This window comes from Ictidomys tridecemlineatus, chromosome 4, assembly GCF_052094955.1.
Source record: "Ictidomys tridecemlineatus isolate mIctTri1 chromosome 4, mIctTri1.hap1, whole genome shotgun sequence".
In the NCBI taxonomy this organism is placed as follows: Eukaryota; Metazoa; Chordata; class Mammalia; order Rodentia; family Sciuridae; genus Ictidomys; species Ictidomys tridecemlineatus.
In genome coordinates, this window is record NC_135480.1 from 7,777,319 (window position 1) to 7,794,838 (window position 17,520).

Here is a 17,520-nt window from a genome sequence, read left to right on the forward strand (position 1 = left end):
CTTGGTCTTCTTTTTACCAGAACAAGGAAAGAAAACCCCAGCAGGAATGGCAGGCGAACCTAGATTCTTCTACCACTGATACCCAGGAACAGGGTAGGTTCTGGGAAGTTCATATTTACCCTTTAATAATGTCCTACCCCTTCTAGTGCTCTGAGTTTGTGCACATTCTGTGCGGTGTTCCTCTCACCCTTAGAGACACGAGTGATTGTCCTCCAGGGGGACTGACTTGGAGTAACAGGATCCCCCTCCCAGCTCCCAAAGGTGTGAGGGAGGCAATAATGTGTGCTCTTCCTCTGCTCTTTTCTTTCCTTCTTTCTTTCTTTTTTTTTTTTAAGTTATGGATGGACACAATACCTTAATTTTATTTGTTTGTTTGTTTGTTTTATGTGGTGCTGAGGATTGAACCCAGTGCCTCACACATGCTGGGCAAGTGATTTACCACTGAGCCCCAGCCCCAGACACCTTCTTCTGCTTCTGATAGTGAAGTTGCAGTTCCAAAGTGTTTCTTTTTAAAAAAATTTTTTTTAGTTGTAGATGGACAACATGCCTTTATTATATTTGTTTATTGTGGTGCTAAGGATCGAACCCAGGGCCTCTCACATGCTAGGCAAATGCTCTGCCACTGAGCCACAACCCCAGCCCCTCCAAATGTTTCAGAATAAGGTGGGAAGTGTTATGGAAAAGTTGGAAGAGATGTATTTCCTTTTTCTGTGCAACTGGAGAACCATCTTGGGGAGCTCTCTCTCCCTTCCCCCTCAAGTATTAGTATTAACACTGAGGGCACAGACGGGGGCTCTGCAAGACCTGGGAATGCATATGGAGGTATTGCCCTTCCGACTTGCTGATCGTTCACCCAGCATGATGATTCAGTGTGGACTGTAGTTATCCTAGAAGCAGGATATAACGCGAGTGAGTTACTTGGCAAGTTGTCATTCTGTGTGAAAACATACCAGCCTTGGTGGATAGCTGGGGAGTTGAGCTGGGTAAATATCTGTGGAGCCTGGCTTTGAAAATACTTCAAGGTCAGACTAGCATCTTATTGAGCTGAGATGAAATTGGAAAGGTCAGAGCAAATAATTCACCTGGCTTTAAAGAAATCCTGGCACGAGGCTGTTCTGTTTCCTAATCGCGTGAAAGTAGCCCATGGACCAATATGTTTTTCCTGCCTGAGTGTTTTCTTTACAGGTTCTAAAAAGGAACACAGTCTGCCAGGGCCAGTTGTCCCACCATTACAGCAAAACAACCCATCTCCACCTAAAGAGCTAGGAACCAGTGGCTTCTTTGAGTTTCTAAGGTAAGGAGGACTTCTTTCCTGCCATCAAACTGAGATCCAGCATCCAAGCAGTGGTCTAGCTCCAGAGCTGCCTCATTGAGTCTTTCAGGGGAAATGAGAGTAAAAACAGATGACTTGCAGAAGTGTCTCAGTGATCTCCAGGATAGATTGTGGAAATGAGATTGAGGACGTGGGCCCTAACTGGGAATTTAATACCATCTCATTCATTTTTGTGCACCTCACCCCCATTCTAATGTACTAGGAATAAGGCCTGGCTTCACAGACCTTGCTTGAATAGAGACTATTCATGTTTTACTGGGGCCATTCAGATAATACAGTTTCCAAAACATTTCTATCCTTCCCTCTGAACCTAGGTTGTCTTCAGAGTCTTTTTTGTGGAGAACAGTTAGCAAATCCCTCCCTGTCTAGGGTTCAGCCATCCCTTTGCAATTCTTTTTCCTTTATTTCCCTTCTTCGTGTAATTAATTTAGCTACCTTCTCAAATGCTGTTCTGGACCTGAATTTCCATTCAGTGGTTCCCCAGAGCAAAATGCCCTGGCTAATGAGTCATTAATGGGAACTGGGGAGAAGGGAAGGAGATCTCTAGTCTCAGCCTTCTCTGCTCTTGTTCCTGCAGCACTGTCTTCCCATTTCGATATTTCTTCAGAAAGAACAGCCAGTGAGCCTTCCAGACTCAGCAGCAGGGAGAAGCTCCTCTCTAACAGCAACCCCTCCAGAGCTGTTCCTCCTCTGACTGCATCTTAGCAACACCTCAGTTGTGGGGATGATGGCCCCTGTCTGAGTCCTCTTGTGGGTTTTTCTTGTCCTTCATCCCTTATAATTTTTTTTTCCTTAGTTAAGACATCATGGAAAAAAATGGGGCTTTCTAAAATACTATAAGAAGTTCAGTGCCCTGAGGGCCAGTGTAGGTCCTTTGCCTCCAGCACTTAGGATCCTAATGCCAATAAATTATTCATGAAGAGCTATTGATTGCATTTGGTGAAGCTGATTAAGAGAACAAACTTCTCTCAAGATACAGAGAAGCAATGCATGAAACTTGCCCTGGACCCCTGCTGCTGGCTACAGGATGAGGTTGGATGGAGGAGTCTTACCTGATTCCAAACCTTAAGCTCCACTGCCAGGGGTTAGGGAATGAGGTTGTGCAAAACTCACTATCTGGAACCCTACTGCCCCCAAAGAAAGGATCTCTTTCCCAACTAAGTTTGGCCCCAAGGAATAGCCTCTCCACAGATAAAACGCTTCCCACCTGTCTATCCCTGTGGTGCCTTGTTGTTAGCACAAATTAATTTATCAGATTAATTGGAAGCCAGTCCAGGTAGGGCTCCTGGTAAAGGCAAGGCTACACATACACTGTCTTCAACCAACTGGCCAGTCTGGGACAGTTTAGACTTGGGTGACCTCAGAGAACCAAAACAACTGATGGAAATCTAAGGAAACTCATTTTAGCTCAAAACAAAAGAGTCACTTTTTAACTCTTAGAGATGTCTAGTATGACAGGGCTGGGGATGTGGCTCCATGGTTGAGTGCCCCCGAGTTCAATCCCCAGTACCACAAAAAAAGAAAGAAAAGTGGGGGGGGTCCAGTATGAGAATGGGCTACCTTGTGAGGTAATGAGCCCTTTCACCTGGAGTCATTAGACAGCTAATTATCTGTCACATGCCTGAGAGTTGCTACACTGTGTGGGAAAGTAGGAGCATAGGAGCAGGACTGTTGAGGTCCCTCCATGTCCCCTTGCTTGGCTACCCCTAACATCGGTGGGGAGAAAAGAAGAGGTAGGTTGCTGTGGGAGGGAGGGCCCAGAACTCGAGCAGAGGTGGCACTGGATAGAGTGGGGACTTGAGGGTCAGCAACACTGATAACACCAGCTCCTTTCAGATTGTATTTGCAGCCCTTGCCTTACTGTCCCAAACATGGCCTCCTTGACAGAGCTACAAAGGGTACAGCTCCAAGATCTGGAGATCTGAATGCCCATCATGACCTGGACTAGCAGACAGTGTGGCCTTGGGGACATTCTCACTTGGAAAATGAGAGGGTGGGATTTGATGAGTTCTTAGGGGCCATCTAGCTTTGGCAGTCTGTGTGACCTGCCTGCTCTTTCTGAGTAGGTCACTGAGGCAATGGCCCTGACTTGGGCTTCCCAGAACCACCACAGCCTTCCTTTTGGTCTCTGTCCTGCCCCAATCTCTGGCTCCTGCTAACTAGGGTATTTCCCCCCCAACTTGCCACATTCTTGCCCTAAGTTTATTTTAGCACTATTGGATAGTACAGCAGAAAACTTGGGTTCTAAATCAGCCTGGACATTAACATTAGCTGTGTGACTTTTAGTAACTTCCCTTTTCTGAGCCTTAGAAACCTTGTCTGTAAAACCAGAGCTGGACTCAAATAATCAGATTTCCTGGGATTAACTGCCTCAGGCTCTAGGGTCTAGAGAGCCCTCTACCCCAAGCTCTGCTCTGTAGCTGGCTCACAGGGTGGAAGACATCCTCTGACACTGGAAGGGAGGCTCTGAAGGGGACTCAGTAGACCCAGCCCCCATGGCTCTGCCTGCCACCAAGCCCAGCTCCAGAGCCCCCCACTGGAGTTTCACTTGTCCATAAGAATCTCCTGCAATCTCTTTCCTTTGTAATCAGTAAAAGAAATGGGCAGGGCTTGTTTTAGGAGTTTTTTAGGCTAGGGTAGTGTCCTGACCAAATTCACACAGCAGAGAGGACACAAGTGACCACAGCTCAACTGAGTCTTGAGCCCTCTCCCCGGGTGCACATGCTGCACCCTCCCCCAGCTCCTGGGCTCTTCTCCACACCTTACTTCGCCCAGCCCTGGACCTCAGAGCAAGGATCTCCCAGGTGGACTGCTCCAAGGGCTCAGGCCAGGAGGCGCCTGAAAGCTGATCTCCAAGAGGGCGTGGCTCTGAAACAGGCAAATAAAAGCCTAGAGAATTGGCACCAGACTCCAGAGCAGCAGGAGGCGCCCAGAGCCTGCAAGGAGCAGTTCCTGGCCTGCGCTGGTGAGCTTGCCGAGGCAGGAGGAGCTCCAGAGGGCGGGAGATGCAGGCAAGGGCCCTGCAGGCCAAGAAGGGGCAGGTGGAGGGAGGAAGATGTTTGCAGTCCAGATGGTGAGATGATTCCAGCGCAGAATCACTGCAGAAGGCTGGAGGATGGACACACAAGTCCCATCCAGAGTGACCCACGCAGGGAGGCAGAGAGAAAAGACAGCCCCCTCAGGCATGTCTCACCTGTCAGAAAGACCAGCCAGCTCCGGCTCACTTACCTGCAGGCAGGAGCTATTTAAAGAACTCTCTCTCTCCCACCTGCACACCCCCTTAGAGACTTCCACCCACTGTGCTTCAGGTGCCCATGGCGTCCCCCCAAGCCCTGCTCATCTGCCTGCTGGTCCTGGCAGTCACTGAAGGCTGGGATCAGGAGGCAGCCATCCCAGGTTGCCACTTGCACCGTGAGTAACTCCGGGACCAGAGAGCTAGGAGTGGAAGTTCTGGGTGGGAGCAGAGCTGACAGAGTGGACGTGGGCAGGCAGCACCCTAGAGGGATGCCCAGGGAGGCACAGATAGAGTGCTGGGGCTCGCCTTCCCAGAGGCACAGTCCACTGCTCCGTTTCCTCTCAGCCTTCAACGTGACAGTGCGCAGTGACCGCCAAGGCACCTGCCAGGGCTCCCATGTGGCACAGGCCTGCGTGGGCCACTGTGAATCCAGTGCCTTCCCTTCCCGGTACTCTGTGCTGGCGGCCAGTGGCTATCGACACAACATCACCTCCGTCTCCCAGTGCTGCACCATCAGCAGCTTGAAGAAGGTGAGGGGTGCTGGGGAGGTGGAGACAGAGGAGGTGGGGTCCAAGGTGGCCGGGAGGGTCCAGAACGTGGCTGGCTCCCCTCCACCACAGGTAAAGGTGCAGCTGCAGTGTGTGGGGGACCGGAGGCGGGAGCTCGAGATCTTCACGGCCAGGGCCTGCCAGTGTGACATGTGTCGCCTCTCTCGCTTCTAGTCACTGGAAGAAGTTCCCATCCTGCTAGTGACTTGCTATCGAATTTTTTTAAATGAGGAGCTGCTCCAGCTTTAACCCTCCTGAGTTTGTGATGTCACCTCCCGAGAAGAGGGGTATTTTTGCCTCTGCCTCGTCCCTGCCTGTCCCCCTTAACCAGTCCTCGTCATGCCCCACCCCTAAATAAAGCAAGCAGTTGTTCAGTTTCTCTCTTTATTACGTCTACCCCCAGCCAGGGGCAGGAGGATAGACCATGGTTACTGTGACCCCCTTACCCCAGGACACTGTGAATCTCTTTTTGCCTGTGCCCTCGCCCCTCCCCCTGCCCAATAAATAAAAAGGGGACAAAGAAGTACAGGGCAAGGGACAGGAGGGAAGGAGGATGCCCCAGGGCCAGGACAGTGCCTGTGTTGAGGGTGCGCAGGGCAGAATAAATAGATCATGGACCCCATGGTGGAGACGAGGAAGGACCTCATGCCGGCCCAGGGCAAGGGCAGGCGAGGCGCCCAGTGCCCTTGTCCTAGACTGGGGGCAGAGCTGTATCCCCTGCAGCCTGAAGCCCTGCATTGCTGAGCAGGGGAATGTCCCTGATGGCAGCTTCCCAGCCAAGCTTGCCCTGGTCAAGTCTTGCCAAGAGGGCCTGAGAGTTCTGCTGCCAAGACCACCATCTTGTCCTCTTGTCCCCCAGTGAAAACTGCCCACACAGGGCTGGGCAGGGAGTCCTCAGAGCCCACTCTGGCAAGGCCAGGGGTAGGTGTGTGCCTCTCTGGGCCCCTGGGCAGGAAAAGGGATGGAGGGACTGACAGCTCTGGTCTGGGTTTAGCTTCTCCCCTTTTGGGGCCTCTCTAGCTCTGACCCCCACTGGCAGCCACCTGGGGTGTAAGCCGTTGGAGAGGGGCCTCCCTGGCCCCCTGGGTCCCCTGTAGCCGGCGTAGCCGCAGCTCCTCCAAGCCTTGCCATAGCTCCTGCCGCTCCCGGGCCTTCTGCTGCTCCCTGGGGAGAGAGGATAAGGCAGCTCCCCCTACGAGGCCCCCACCCTCCATCCTCCACCCTGCCCTGCAAAACGGGGTGGGGGGGCACAGAATCATATTCTGTCCTTTAACTCTAGAGGAACCCTCTGCTTAGGAAAGAGCTGAGGAGAGAACACGCCCAGCCTGTGGTCTAGGAGTTGCAGGGCGTCAGAGCAGGAAGAATAGCTGGACGGCGCAGCGGGCAGCAGTGCAGGGACAAGAGGGAGGGACTTGGAACTTCTGACCACACTGGGTTGGGGGTCTTCTGCCGACCTCAGGGTCCAACCCGAGGGTCAGATTCCTTCCTGCTTTTCTCCCCCTCCCCCATGCCCAGTGCCCAGCACTCACTGCTGCTTCTCCAGCTTGTAGGAGGCCGTGAGCTCATCAAATAGCTTCCCATTCATCTCCATGAAGGTCTTGAGCACATTGTAGATCAGAGACACGATGGTTCTTGGTGTGGTCAAGGATGGGGGTTGAGATGATTACAACACCAATTTGACCCACTTCCCTGCCTGGCATTCTGCCTATCCTGTTCCCCACCCAGCACCCTGCTTCTCTGCCCATGTACCACCACCCCCTCGGCCATCCTCCGCCACTGTCTCTGATCTTCTCCAGCTAGGAGCAGCCCCAGAGGCCGGGTTGGCTGTGTTCCCAGTGTTTAAGGGTGAAGTCAAAGCCTAGGCACTCACTGATTCCAGTGCTCCTTGGAGACTTGGTAGAGGGTCCCAAACACAGCAGGCAGCACAGTGTGGCAGTTGTCCTCAATGAGGCTCAGGATATACTCATTGTTCCAGAAATACAGAGCCCGCTCTGCAACCTGAGGCAGGCAAAGTGGTACAGAGAATGCCTGGTAGTGGCTTCTGCGTGGCAAGGACGGGCATCCATCCCTCCCTAAAGCCTAAGCCGCTTGACCTCCACAATCCCCAACTCCAAGGGCTCATTTGATCCACTGGGGGAAACAATGTGGTGAAGAGAGAAAAACACACAGCACCACGTTTGGGATCAACTCCCAGGCAAATCCTCACTGACAAGACTCCAGGCCACCCACAGGACCCTGGGAGGAATCCAGTCTCCACCTCGGTTGTCTGATCTATAAAATGGAGCTATGATACCTACCTTCACTGGACTATTGTAAGAACGAAATGAAATACCAGACTGTTTATTGAAGGTAAGCTACTGGAGTCACTGTAGGAAGAAGTGACGTCCATAGGGTTAGGGTTCATAAAAATGAGAGAAGACTGGAGACGTAGATCAGTGGCCAGAGCACCTGCCTAGCTTGTGCTAGGCCCTGGGTTTCATCCTAGCACCATGGGGAAAAATTAAAAAGACTGGAAGAGATTCTATATACATGCAGAAGAGCAAGAGTTACAATAGGTGCGATAATGAGGGAAACCTGGCTGGGTTCTTAAGTGGGACTAATAAAATATAAGGGGATGAAGCCTGTAATCCCAGTGACTTGGGAGGCTGATATAGGAGGATTGCAAGTTCAAGACTAGCCTTAGCAACTTAGTAAGATCCTGTCTCAAAACAAAAATTCAAAAAGGAGGAGGATGTAGCTCAGTGGTACAGTACTCTTGGTTTCAATCTCGAATCAGAAACAAACACAACCAACAAAAATACTAAGGCCACTAAGATCAATGATAATACTCCATCCTGTTCTGGCTCAGTTTATCATGTTACAGTCATGATCTCTCTGATCCTCATTGCTACCCAGTGAAGAAACTGTTGTTGGCCCATTTTACAGATGAGGAAACCTAAATCAGATTCACAGTGGGAGGTGATATGCCCAAAGGCTCTGCAGCCAGGAGAAGGAGATCTGAGGTTTGACCCTACATCTTCCGACCCTAAACCCAGCATCTCCCTATTATCAGACCCAAGACTGGAGGAGAAACTGAGGGGAGAGGGAACTATGTCAGGTAAATGGGCCAACCTTTCCAGACTACAGCACTGCCTCCACCCCACCTGTCCCTGCCCCATACCTGGAAATGGGGGCTGGATACACAGCGAGCCACCTGCTTGAAGAGGGGCTCCTGGATCTTCACGAACTGGGAGGGCTCGATGACATCAAGAATCTCTTCCATCTCCCCCAGAAACATCACCTGAGGGGACAGAGTGGCAATAGCTCACATCTCCCCAGACACGCACACACCTACCTGCCTCTGCGAGCTGGCCCCCAACCTCCCTTTGGTGGGCATCAAAGCCCTTCTTCATACCTCTTTCTGGGTGCAGGTTTTGGGCCAGTATTTGAGCAGCCCCCGGATCACCTGTGGGGGTTGAGGCAGAAGAAAGTCAGACCTGCAGAGTGAGGGGCCCACCTTCCCCCAGAGGAACTCACGTGCTCTGTCAAGGTGGCATCCTTCTCCAGGAACTGCACCACACAGTATGCCAGCTGCGGGCGTGGGGGGAGAGGGAGGAAGCCAGAGGTCATCTGGGGCCAGGTACCACCGCCGGGCGCCCATCAGGTGCTCACCCACCCACTGCCTCTCGCTCTGCTGGCCCAGCACTGCCAGCCTGCCCCGGCGGTACCCGCCAGGGAGCTGGGAATGCACGATGACCTCACAGGGGAAACGCTCGGCAAACCAACCCTTATAAATTTTGCAAAAGATTCCATAATAGAGCTGCGCATCGCAATCTTTGGGCTTATGGAGGGAGGAGAGTTTCACTGAGCTGAGAGCAGGTAGAGGGAAGGCCTGGGGGGGCTTCAGAGCTGAAGTCTGAGGTCGGCCTTAAAGGGCCAGTGGCAACTCCCTGAAGTGGAAAGAATTAGTGAAGACAACCAAGGTGAGATAGGATCCCACCAGTGTCAGGCCACTTCCTGGTCCTGTGGGCAGCCCTGACTCTGTCAGAAGTTCTGTTGAGGCAGGGCCAAGCCTGGGCCTCACCTGGGCGTGAAAGACAGACAGTGACTTGACGGAGTGCAGGGGGATCAGGACGCGAACAAGGAACTGCTTGTGCTCAGTCTTCAGGGGCAGCGCAAAGCCATTGATGATGCTAAGGAGGGGCCAGAAGAGAGGAGCAGGGCTCAGGTGACCAGGTCCCTAGTCCCTCCTTCCAGAACCCTGAGCTCTAGCTGAGGTCCCAGGACAATCACCTTCCTAAGATCTCCAGCAGCTCGGCCACACCATTGAAGTGCTCCAGTTCATAGATGAATCTGTGGGAGGAGAAGAATGCGGAAGGGCTCAGAGCATTACCCATCAGCCATCCTACCTACCCACCCACCCACACTGCACACCTGTCCAACTCTCCGACTCAGAGGCCATTCTCCCTTCCCAGGGCCCCAGACTGGGCCCCCTGAGATCCACACGTACCTCAGCCCAGCCACCTCTGCCAACCTCATCTCTCTGCTACAAGGTGCTCCTGTTTGCCTCCGCCCTGGCCCTGGCACTCTTTACCTGATCCCCACACATCCAGCAGGCACCCCAGCCTATGACCTTCACTCTTCATACGGGTCAACCAAAGAAATGACAAACACATAGAGCATCTACTCTGGACCCAGTAATTCACAAAAGTCTCCTGAGAGGTAGGGCGTATGAGAGCCATTACACAGATAAAGACATTGAGATTCAGCGACTAAATGACACTTGCCCCAGAGTCAATAAGTGGGAAGTCTAATGGACTCCAAGCTCCTGCAGGACCTGGATCATGTCTTACCTCCTTTGTTGCTAATAACAATAAGAGCTAATGCTTCAGAGTCCCCGCCTTGGGCCAGGAACTATTCTGAGTGTTTGAAGACATCCCTTCATCTCTCCTTGGGCCCCAAGTTAGTTTAAGCAGTATCCCCATTTCAAAGTTAAGGAAATTAGGAGAGCTTAAGTGATTTGCCCAAGTTCCCCCAAATACTGGAACCAAATTCAAACGCAGACCATCTAACACTAGAGCCCTGAGCTCAACTACACGGTCACGTGGGTCTCCAACACCCACCGGATGTTGGTGTTCAATACATATTTGCAGAAAGAATCTCTCCAGGTCCTAAGGATCAATATGGTAAGGATCAAAAGATCTAGCTCTTAGGCGCCCCTGGTCTCAGAAAACTACTCTCTTGGCCTCTTTTTTCCCATCTATGAAATGCAAATAAACATTCATCCTCTGCTGACATCTCAGCTTTTTATAATCACTATTAGGTTATGGGGAAAGAACCTGATAAACCAGAATCCCACACAGACCCCATAACCTAGGAGGGCCTCAGTCTTCTCCCCAACTGGTCTGTCTCCCTCCTTCCCAGGGCTTTTCTCAGGCAGGCAGCAGCTACTCACCGGAGAAAGATATGGTTGCACTGTTTGCGAATGTAGGCCCGGAGACCCAGGAACTTGCCATAGACGCGGTGCAAGATGGTTTTGAGGTACTCACGCTCCCGGGGGTCCTCACTATCAAAGAGCTCCAGGAGCTGTGGAACACAGGGTGTGGGGTCAGGTGAGAGGTCAACACCAGGCAGCTTCCATCCTGTTGCATGGCCCTCAGAGAGCCTGCCCCTGCCCCATGGTACCACCCAGCCAGGGCTCCCCACATTACCATCAGGACAAACTTTTGATCCACATATCTCTTGGCCACGGAGGGCTGAAAGTCTGGACTCTCCAAGAAACGCAGGAAAAACTCATACACAAGCTAAGGGAAGGGACAAACAGAAAGATCAATCCAACCACAGCCTCAGCCACTCAGCCCACCCTGTGACCTTCATCCAACAGTTTAGGGGCTAAGCAGACCCTCCCTGACTGCAGCGCTTCTGAGGTGTGGACCCCTGCCTGCCCCACCCTTCACACCTGCAGATGTGGCCAGGAAGGCTCAAGGTTAGGCTCATCCTCTTCAGGGTCAAATTCAGGATTCTCACTGGGTGGCAAGGTCCGGAAGATATTCACTGAGATCTGGGGAGCAGAATCAGGGATGATTCCTTGAAGGCAGAAGCTGGGGAGATCCCTCATCCAACGTCCTACTGGGTCAGAATTGGCACCTGCCCCAGCAAGGTGCCCAATTCACTCCTCGGGCAGGGGCAACAGTGAGGGAGACATGGTTGCCAGCAGTAAGCCCACAGGCATTCTGGGCAAGAAAATGGAGATTTCGGGCTTGGTCACTGAAAGAGACTTCATAGGAGGGACACCACCAGAGCTGGGCCACAGAAGTTAAGTGACATGGGGGACAGTCGCTCCAGGCCTTGCTCGCATAAGCAAAGGTATGGAGGTAGGATGTGCAAGGAGGCCCCGAGTGGGTTCTGGGCAGCAGTGGGGTTCAGGGGAGACAGAGAACATGGGCTCTGAGGCCAGGCTGTAGGGTGTAGGGTTTACTCTTAGCACAGGGTCTTACAGGTGGGTCAGTAGGGGTTCATGTATCCCCCCAGCAGTCCCTCAGAGGCTGGGCCCGGTGCTCACCATGCGGATGATGTCTGGGTAGACAGGCTCGATGAGGACGCCCCGGGTGCTCCCCACACATTCCACCAGCTCATTGAGTGCTGCCCGCTTCACCTCCTTCCCCTTTAGGTCAGCCACACAGTCCAAGAAGTCAAACATCACCCCACACTGGGCCAGCTTCCGGCTCAGCAGCTCATGCAGTTCAGAGGCTGGCACATCTAAGGAGGGACAGACAGAGGGGGCTGAGCCTGGGCCCCAGCTGCCAGGGCTCCTAATCCCTAGAGCCAGCTTCTGCTGCCCCCAGACCCCATGCTCTAATGCTATCTCCTACTCCCTGCAGAGAATAAGCATCTCCTGTCCCATCCTCCACTCCTGGGGGTCAGGGGTCTTCCTCATTTTCTCTTAATCCAGGTTCAGAGACTCCATAATGTTAAGCAAGACCACAAAGCCTGGTTATATGGGCTTTCCAAAAATAGCCTCTGCCTCCCTCTCCTAGGTGGCACCCTGTTCAATGAGCCAGAAGTGGGGAGGGGCTCAAGGGTGAACGTGAGGACTACATGATGATCACCAGGAACCACTCCAAGCACCTGCCCCAGGACACAGACAGCTGGCTGGGCTGATAGTGGTCTCCTGGAACCCAGGCTGTGTGCCCCACCCTTGGCCCTGGCCTGCCCCCCAGAGTGGCACCACCTCCGGATGCCCCACCTCCAGGGATGACAGGCCAGTCAGGCCATGCGTCAGCAGAGGGCTGAAGGGCTGGGGGTCAGTTCCAGTGGTGGAATCCCAAACCCAGCAGGACCATCCAAACTCCCTCTGACGGCTGCTTCTCCTCCCACTGCCCCCATCCTTGCTGGTCCCCTCATGGGCTCAGGTACCCTGGCAGTCAGCAGCTGGCTCACCTTTGAGCAGAGGCAGTGGAGTGAGCTCTTGCTGGTTGCTCTGATAGCGGAACTGAGAGGAGCTGTGGGAGCGACGGGGCCGGGCCCTACGCAGGGAACGGCGGGAGAAGCCATCCACCTTGTCAGGTGGTGGCACAGGCGACAGCCCAGGAGATGAGGGGCTGGTAGGGGTGCTCGCAGGAGGCAGCTTCGTCTCCATGGCAGGCAGGCAGCAGCTCAAGCTTTCAGAGCCCCTGGGATTGCCCCAGGGCCCAGAGGATGCTGGGTGAGGCCGAGTGGACTAACTTGGGCCCATTCTGTTGGGGGGGGGGGCACAACCACAGTCTTGGGCCCCCCCCCAGGGCCTTAGGCAACTGCCCAGTCCTGGGGGGCAGGCAGGGTGGAAAGGAGATGGCTCAGGCCTCAGGTCCTTCCTGGGAGTCCAGAAGAGTCCAGTCAGGGTTCCCACTCTGCTCTTGTGAGAAGGAAGTCAAGCCAAGAAGGTCAGCAAGAGACAGCCTGGGCTGCTGCAGCTGGGTGCCCAGTCTTCTTTTCCCTCCAACCCCTGGCATACCCCCAAATAGGGGTGCATCCCCTTCCCACCATGGACAGGTCCCTCCCTTCTCCCAGACTGAAAGGCTCCAGGGCTCTAAAATAACCCTTCCAAAACAGGGCCTATTCCCCAAGCCAGCCCCTTACTCAGATTGGGGGGGGGGGGGCATTCCTCATCCCTAATCCCTTAGAGAAATGGGAGATCCTGCTCCACTAGTGCAGGCCACCGTGGACTCACCCATGAATGGGGACCCCGTCCCCATGCCAACCCTTTCTAAACCCCAACACCCTCCCCCAAACTCAGTTCCTCCTTCCTGGCCCTGCAAAAACCTCATAGAGCAGGGACACTCACTTCTCAGAAGCCCAGACTTTGGTCGCGGACCTCCCGTGGCTGCCCGCGGGGAGCGGGGCGGCGATTCAGGGCTCCTTCGCAGCAGTTCGGCCGCTCGGGGCGCTGGGGCTGGGCGGCGGCGCTCCTGGGTTCTCTCCGGGGCTCCGGGGGGGCTGGAGCATGCCCCCAGCTCAGCCCCGCGTCGGGGCCGGGCGCACGGCGGGCTCGGGGCTGGCCCGGGCAGCGCGCGGACCTCTGCTGACGTCCCGGGACTCGGGTGCCGCGCGGCGCAGCACAGGGGGAGCCCCGGCTCTGGGCGCACCGGCACCCGCCGCCCAGCTGCTCAGGATGACATCAAGTCACCTCCCCCCTCCCTGCCCGCACCTCCCCGCGACTGGGGGGGCTGCGTCAGGAAGGACCCGGGGCCGCTGGGAAATGTAGTCCCCGCCCCGCTTAAAGGGAGCGACCAGAGCGAAGGGGTAACACCTGAGCGCGGGCTCCGCGGCAGGGGCTGAGGCTCTGGAACCCGGAGAACGGAATGGGACAGGCTCCAGCCGAGGCTGGATGCCTGGATTCGGCGTAGGGAAAGAGGAGGACGCAGGAGTTTGCACCAGGAAACTGAGAATGATGCCAGTACGCTGGCAGGAAGGAGGCCCAGCGCGCTATAGCAGGCCGGAGAATTTGACCTGGGCCATCTGTGCTCCCAGGCCATCCTCATAAGACCCTGGCCCTCACCCCCGAACGGCCTGGCACTTCCAAAACCCTCTGTAACCGGCACTGGACCAGTTAATAGTCCGAGGTGCCCCAATGCCTGCTGGGAGGGGTGTGGTTTGCCAGAGGCTGCTGGGAAATGCAGTCCATCCTCAGGCCTGCAGTCCCCCTCCCATCTCTTGCTGTCTGCGGTGACATCATGGTCTGTGGTTTAAAGGGCCAGCCCTGGAGTGGCAAAGCATCAGAGCAGGTGCTCCTCTGGAGCTGCCGCCCACCCCAGGCAGCCTGACCTCCCAGGTGGATGTCTCCAGCCATCCTGTCCTCAAGATGTGCTGGGGAGGGAGGTACAAAACCGTATGGCATGGTATCCAAGGCACAGCTAGAATTCCAGAAGTTTGATATTCTGGACAGAAGTTCCCAGTCTGCAGTCCTGGGCTCCCTTACTGAAACCTGGGGTCCCCACATCCTCTTTATTTCCCTGAACTGCTGTGAAATCTCCACCCTGAAGTTTTGTCTGGATGAACAACTGGTCTATGCTGAGCAGCAGGAGAGGGTAATGAAGCTGGACAATGAGGTCAGGGAGGTTCTGGGGCCTTTTTAGAGTCTGTACCACCTTGCTTTGAGCCCTTGTGACCATTCCATGCTACAGAGGAAATCTGGGTGCTCTAGAGCAACAGAAGGCAGAGGCCTTTACTAAGGGCCACAGTTTCCTGGGTGGGATCCAGGACCTTATCCCTGGAGACCTGGACAGTGCTCCCCTTGCTCAGAAATCTTCATCAGGCCTTGCCCTTGGTGTCTTCATCTGCAAAGGAGAGTCCCAAATCTCTCTGCTTATTCACCTCCAGGCTCAGAAGGCAAAGACTTTCCCATATGCACAACAAGTGAGAGGAACAGACCCACAGAGCCTCCTACTGCCAGGCCAGGAGCTGGAGGTTCAGGCAAGATTGTTTTGCCCAAGGTCACACAGCTTATCATCAAAAGCAGTGACCAGGACTGAGGGCAGAGGTGCACTCCTGTAATTCTAGCAACTGGGGAGTCTGAGATAGGAGGATCACAAGCTTGAGGCAAGCTTTGGCATCTTAGTGAGAACCCTGTCTCAGTAATCATAATAATAATAGCATTAAATTAAAAGGGCTGGGATGTAGATCAGTGGTAAAGTGTCCCTGGTCCATCCCCAGTATGCCTCTCCTCTAGAATACAGCCACCAGGGACCAGGCCTCCACCTCCCAGCTAACTTCAGCCTCCCTCTATAGACCCCTGAACTATGGTCTGAAGGCCAGGGTAACCATGGAGGGTGGGGGCTTTGTACAACGTAGGTGCTCTGTTTGAGGATTGGGTATGAGAAGGGCAGAAGAGAGTCATAAGATTCTAGAAGTGATATTTGTTTTGGGGGGTATTGTGTATGTGTGTGTGTGTGTGTGAGAGAGAGAGAGAGAGAGAGAGAGAGAGAGAGAGAGAGAGAGAGAGAGAAAGAAAGTATATATGTGTGTGTGTCTGGTGCTGGGGGTCAGCCTGGGCCTTCTCCCATGCTGGAAGCACTCTGATGCTGAGCTACCCCCCAGCTCCAGAAGTGACATTTGAACTTGGTCTCAAAATAAGCTCAATGTCAACTGGGGGGTGCAATGTTAAAAATTTTTTTCTTCTATTTTTAATATCTCTCTTGAGATGCCATAGACATACTGTAAAGTTTACCAATTTTTTAGTTGTTTAATGGGTATATTATGTCAGTATTGCCAGATGAAAAAGGTCTGAGGATTGCATACACAACGGTGTGAATATCCCTAAAGGTACCAAACTGTACACTTAAGAACAGCATTAATTAAGATGGGCCAGTCATGGTGGTGCCCACCTGTAATCCTAGTGATGTAGGAAGCTGAGGCAGGAGGACCATGAGTATGAGGCCAGCCTCAGCAAAATTAGTGAGGGTCTAAACAACTTAGAAGACCCTGTCTCAAAATTAAAAACAAAAAGGGCTAGTGATATGGCTCCGTTGTTGGTACCTCACCCCCAGGTTCAATCCCTGCTACAACAAAAAAAACCAAAACAGCATAAGATGGGAAGAAAACTTAGCATGGTGGCACACATCTGTAATCCCAGCAGCTTGGGAGACTGAGGCAGGAGGATAGTGAATCAGAGTTAGCCTCAGCATTTTTTTTTCACACAATATCTTTATTTTATTTGTTTATTTTTATGTGGTGCTGAGGAGCGAACCCAGGGCCTCGTACGTACCAGGCGAGCACTCTACCGCTGAGCCACAACCCCAGCCCCAGCCTCAGCAATTTATCAAGACCCTGTCTCTAAATAAAAAATATAAAAAGGGCTGGGGGTGTGGCTCAGTGGTTAAGTGCCCCTGGATTCAATCCCTGGTATCAAAACAAAAAGGCTGGGAAAAGTTTTTTTATTTTATTTTATTTTTTTCTTTTTCTATACTAGAGATTGAACTAAGGGCCTTTCACATACTAGGCAATAACTCTATCACTGAGCTACATCTCTATCCCTTTAATTTTTTTTAAGAGAGAGAGAATTTTAATATTTTATTTTTTTTTTAGTTTTCGGCAGACAACACCTTTGTTTGTATGTGATGCTGAGAGAATCGAACCCCGGGCTGCACGGATGCCAGGCGAGCGGCTACTGCTTGAGCCACATCCCCAGCCCTATCCCTTTAAATTATATATATATATGTTGTAGATAACACAATACCTTTATTTTATTTATCCATTTTTATGTGGTGCTGAGGACCGAACCCAGTGCCTCACACATGCTAGGCAAGTGCTCTACTGCCAAGCCACATCCCCAGACCCCTTTTAAACTTTTTATTTTGAGACAGGGTCTCCCTAAGTTGCCCAGGCTGGCCTCAAACTTACGATGCTTCTACCCCAGCCTCCCCAGCAACTGGGATTACAGGCACATGCCACTGTCCCTGGTAAGATGGTAAAGTTTATATGGAGTGTTTTACTACAATTCATACAAAATGTATCACATTGTGATATATGCAGTGATGGAAATATATTCAAAACAAAAGAAAACATGAAAAAACTTCATCCATTTTAGTTGTAGGATTCAATGGTTCCTGCTTTGTTTCGTTCAGTCTGGGGGTTGAACCCAGGGCACCCACCATCCTGGGGACATCCCCAAAACTTTTTTTTTTGGGTGGGGGGAGGGAAACATGGTCTTATTAAGTTGCCCCAGGCTGGCCTTGACTTGGGATCCTTCTACTTCAGCCTCCTGAACTAGTTAGGGTTATAGGCTTATAGGCATGTGCCACCCTGGGTCAACTCAGTGGTGTTAGTGTACTCAGATAAGAATTTCTTTTCAGGTGCATCAAGATCTTACTGTATCTGATGGCCTCTGAGCTACCCTCAATGAGCTCCTTTGGCCTGGACCCCTGTTCTTTGCCTTTTCCTGGAATCCT

The 17,520-nt window shown here is 52.8% G+C and overlaps 3 protein-coding genes across 6 annotated transcripts in view; 2 read left to right on the top strand and 1 right to left on the bottom strand.

Moving 5' to 3' along the window:
• Majin (membrane anchored junction protein) overlaps positions 1 to 2,113 on the top strand; it is a 45,818-nt gene extending 43,705 nt beyond the window's left edge. The window contains exons 7-9 of the mRNA XM_078045641.1: positions 21 to 93; positions 1,186 to 1,294; positions 1,911 to 2,113. Coding sequence (XP_077901767.1) covers positions 21 to 93; positions 1,186 to 1,294; positions 1,911 to 1,956 — 228 coding nt within the window. The 3' untranslated portion in view covers positions 1,957 to 2,113. The remainder of the gene's footprint in view (positions 1 to 20; positions 94 to 1,185; positions 1,295 to 1,910) is intronic.
• Positions 2,114 to 2,298: 185 nt separating this feature from the next.
• Positions 2,299 to 5,490, top strand: Gpha2 (glycoprotein hormone subunit alpha 2). 3 transcript variants are annotated; one of them, XM_078045639.1, is made up of 4 exons: positions 2,299 to 4,298; positions 4,618 to 4,744; positions 4,914 to 5,098; positions 5,189 to 5,490. In XM_078045639.1, exons 2-4 carry the CDS (start codon positions 4,648 to 4,650, stop codon positions 5,288 to 5,290), a joined length of 384 nt encoding a protein of 127 aa, XP_077901765.1. In that variant the 5' UTR covers positions 2,299 to 4,298; positions 4,618 to 4,647; the 3' UTR covers positions 5,291 to 5,490. The 3 variants fall into 3 exon arrangements, with proteins under 3 accessions (XP_077901765.1, XP_077901764.1, XP_077901766.1); XM_078045638.1 differs by having other exon boundaries at positions 2,303 to 4,298; positions 4,642 to 4,744; XM_078045640.1 differs by having other exon boundaries at positions 2,303 to 4,744; positions 5,291 to 5,490.
• Ppp2r5b (protein phosphatase 2 regulatory subunit B'beta) lies at positions 5,484 to 13,790 on the bottom strand. 2 transcript variants are annotated; one of them, XM_013362056.4, is made up of 14 exons: positions 13,419 to 13,790; positions 12,536 to 12,984; positions 11,658 to 11,854; positions 11,055 to 11,156; positions 10,807 to 10,899; positions 10,551 to 10,681; positions 9,389 to 9,448; positions 9,180 to 9,288; positions 8,633 to 8,686; positions 8,511 to 8,561; positions 8,277 to 8,396; positions 6,987 to 7,114; positions 6,646 to 6,747; positions 5,484 to 6,280 (listed from the first exon to the last, which is right to left on the bottom strand). In XM_013362056.4, exons 2-14 carry the CDS (start codon positions 12,732 to 12,734, stop codon positions 6,133 to 6,135), a joined length of 1,494 nt encoding a protein of 497 aa, XP_013217510.1. In that variant the 5' UTR covers positions 12,735 to 12,984; positions 13,419 to 13,790; the 3' UTR covers positions 5,484 to 6,132. The 2 variants fall into 2 exon arrangements, with proteins under 2 accessions (XP_013217510.1, XP_005333526.1); XM_005333469.4 differs by having other exon boundaries at positions 12,536 to 12,989.
• Between the last annotated feature and the right edge of the window lie 3,730 nt (positions 13,791 to 17,520).

Coding starts and splice junctions, on each gene's coding strand:
- Gpha2 (XM_078045639.1), top strand. CDS start 4,648: ATGGCGTCCCCCCAAGCCCTGCTCATCTGCCTGCTGGTCCTGGCAGTC. Junction 4,745..4,913: donor CCCAGGTTGCCACTTGCACC/GTGAGTAACTCC, acceptor GTTTCCTCTCAG/CCTTCAACGTGACAGTGCGC. Junction 5,099..5,188: donor CCATCAGCAGCTTGAAGAAG/GTGAGGGGTGCT, acceptor CCTCCACCACAG/GTAAAGGTGCAGCTGCAGTG.
- Ppp2r5b (XM_013362056.4), bottom strand. CDS start 12,734: ATGGAGACGAAGCTGCCTCCTGCGAGCACCCCTACCAGCCCCTCATCT. Junction 11,157..11,657: donor ACCCAGACATCATCCGCATG/GTGAGCACCGGG, acceptor TCTGCTCCCCAG/ATCTCAGTGAATATCTTCCG. Junction 9,449..10,550: donor TGCAACCATATCTTTCTCCG/GTGAGTAGCTGC, acceptor CTCCTCCCACAG/ATTCATCTATGAACTGGAGC.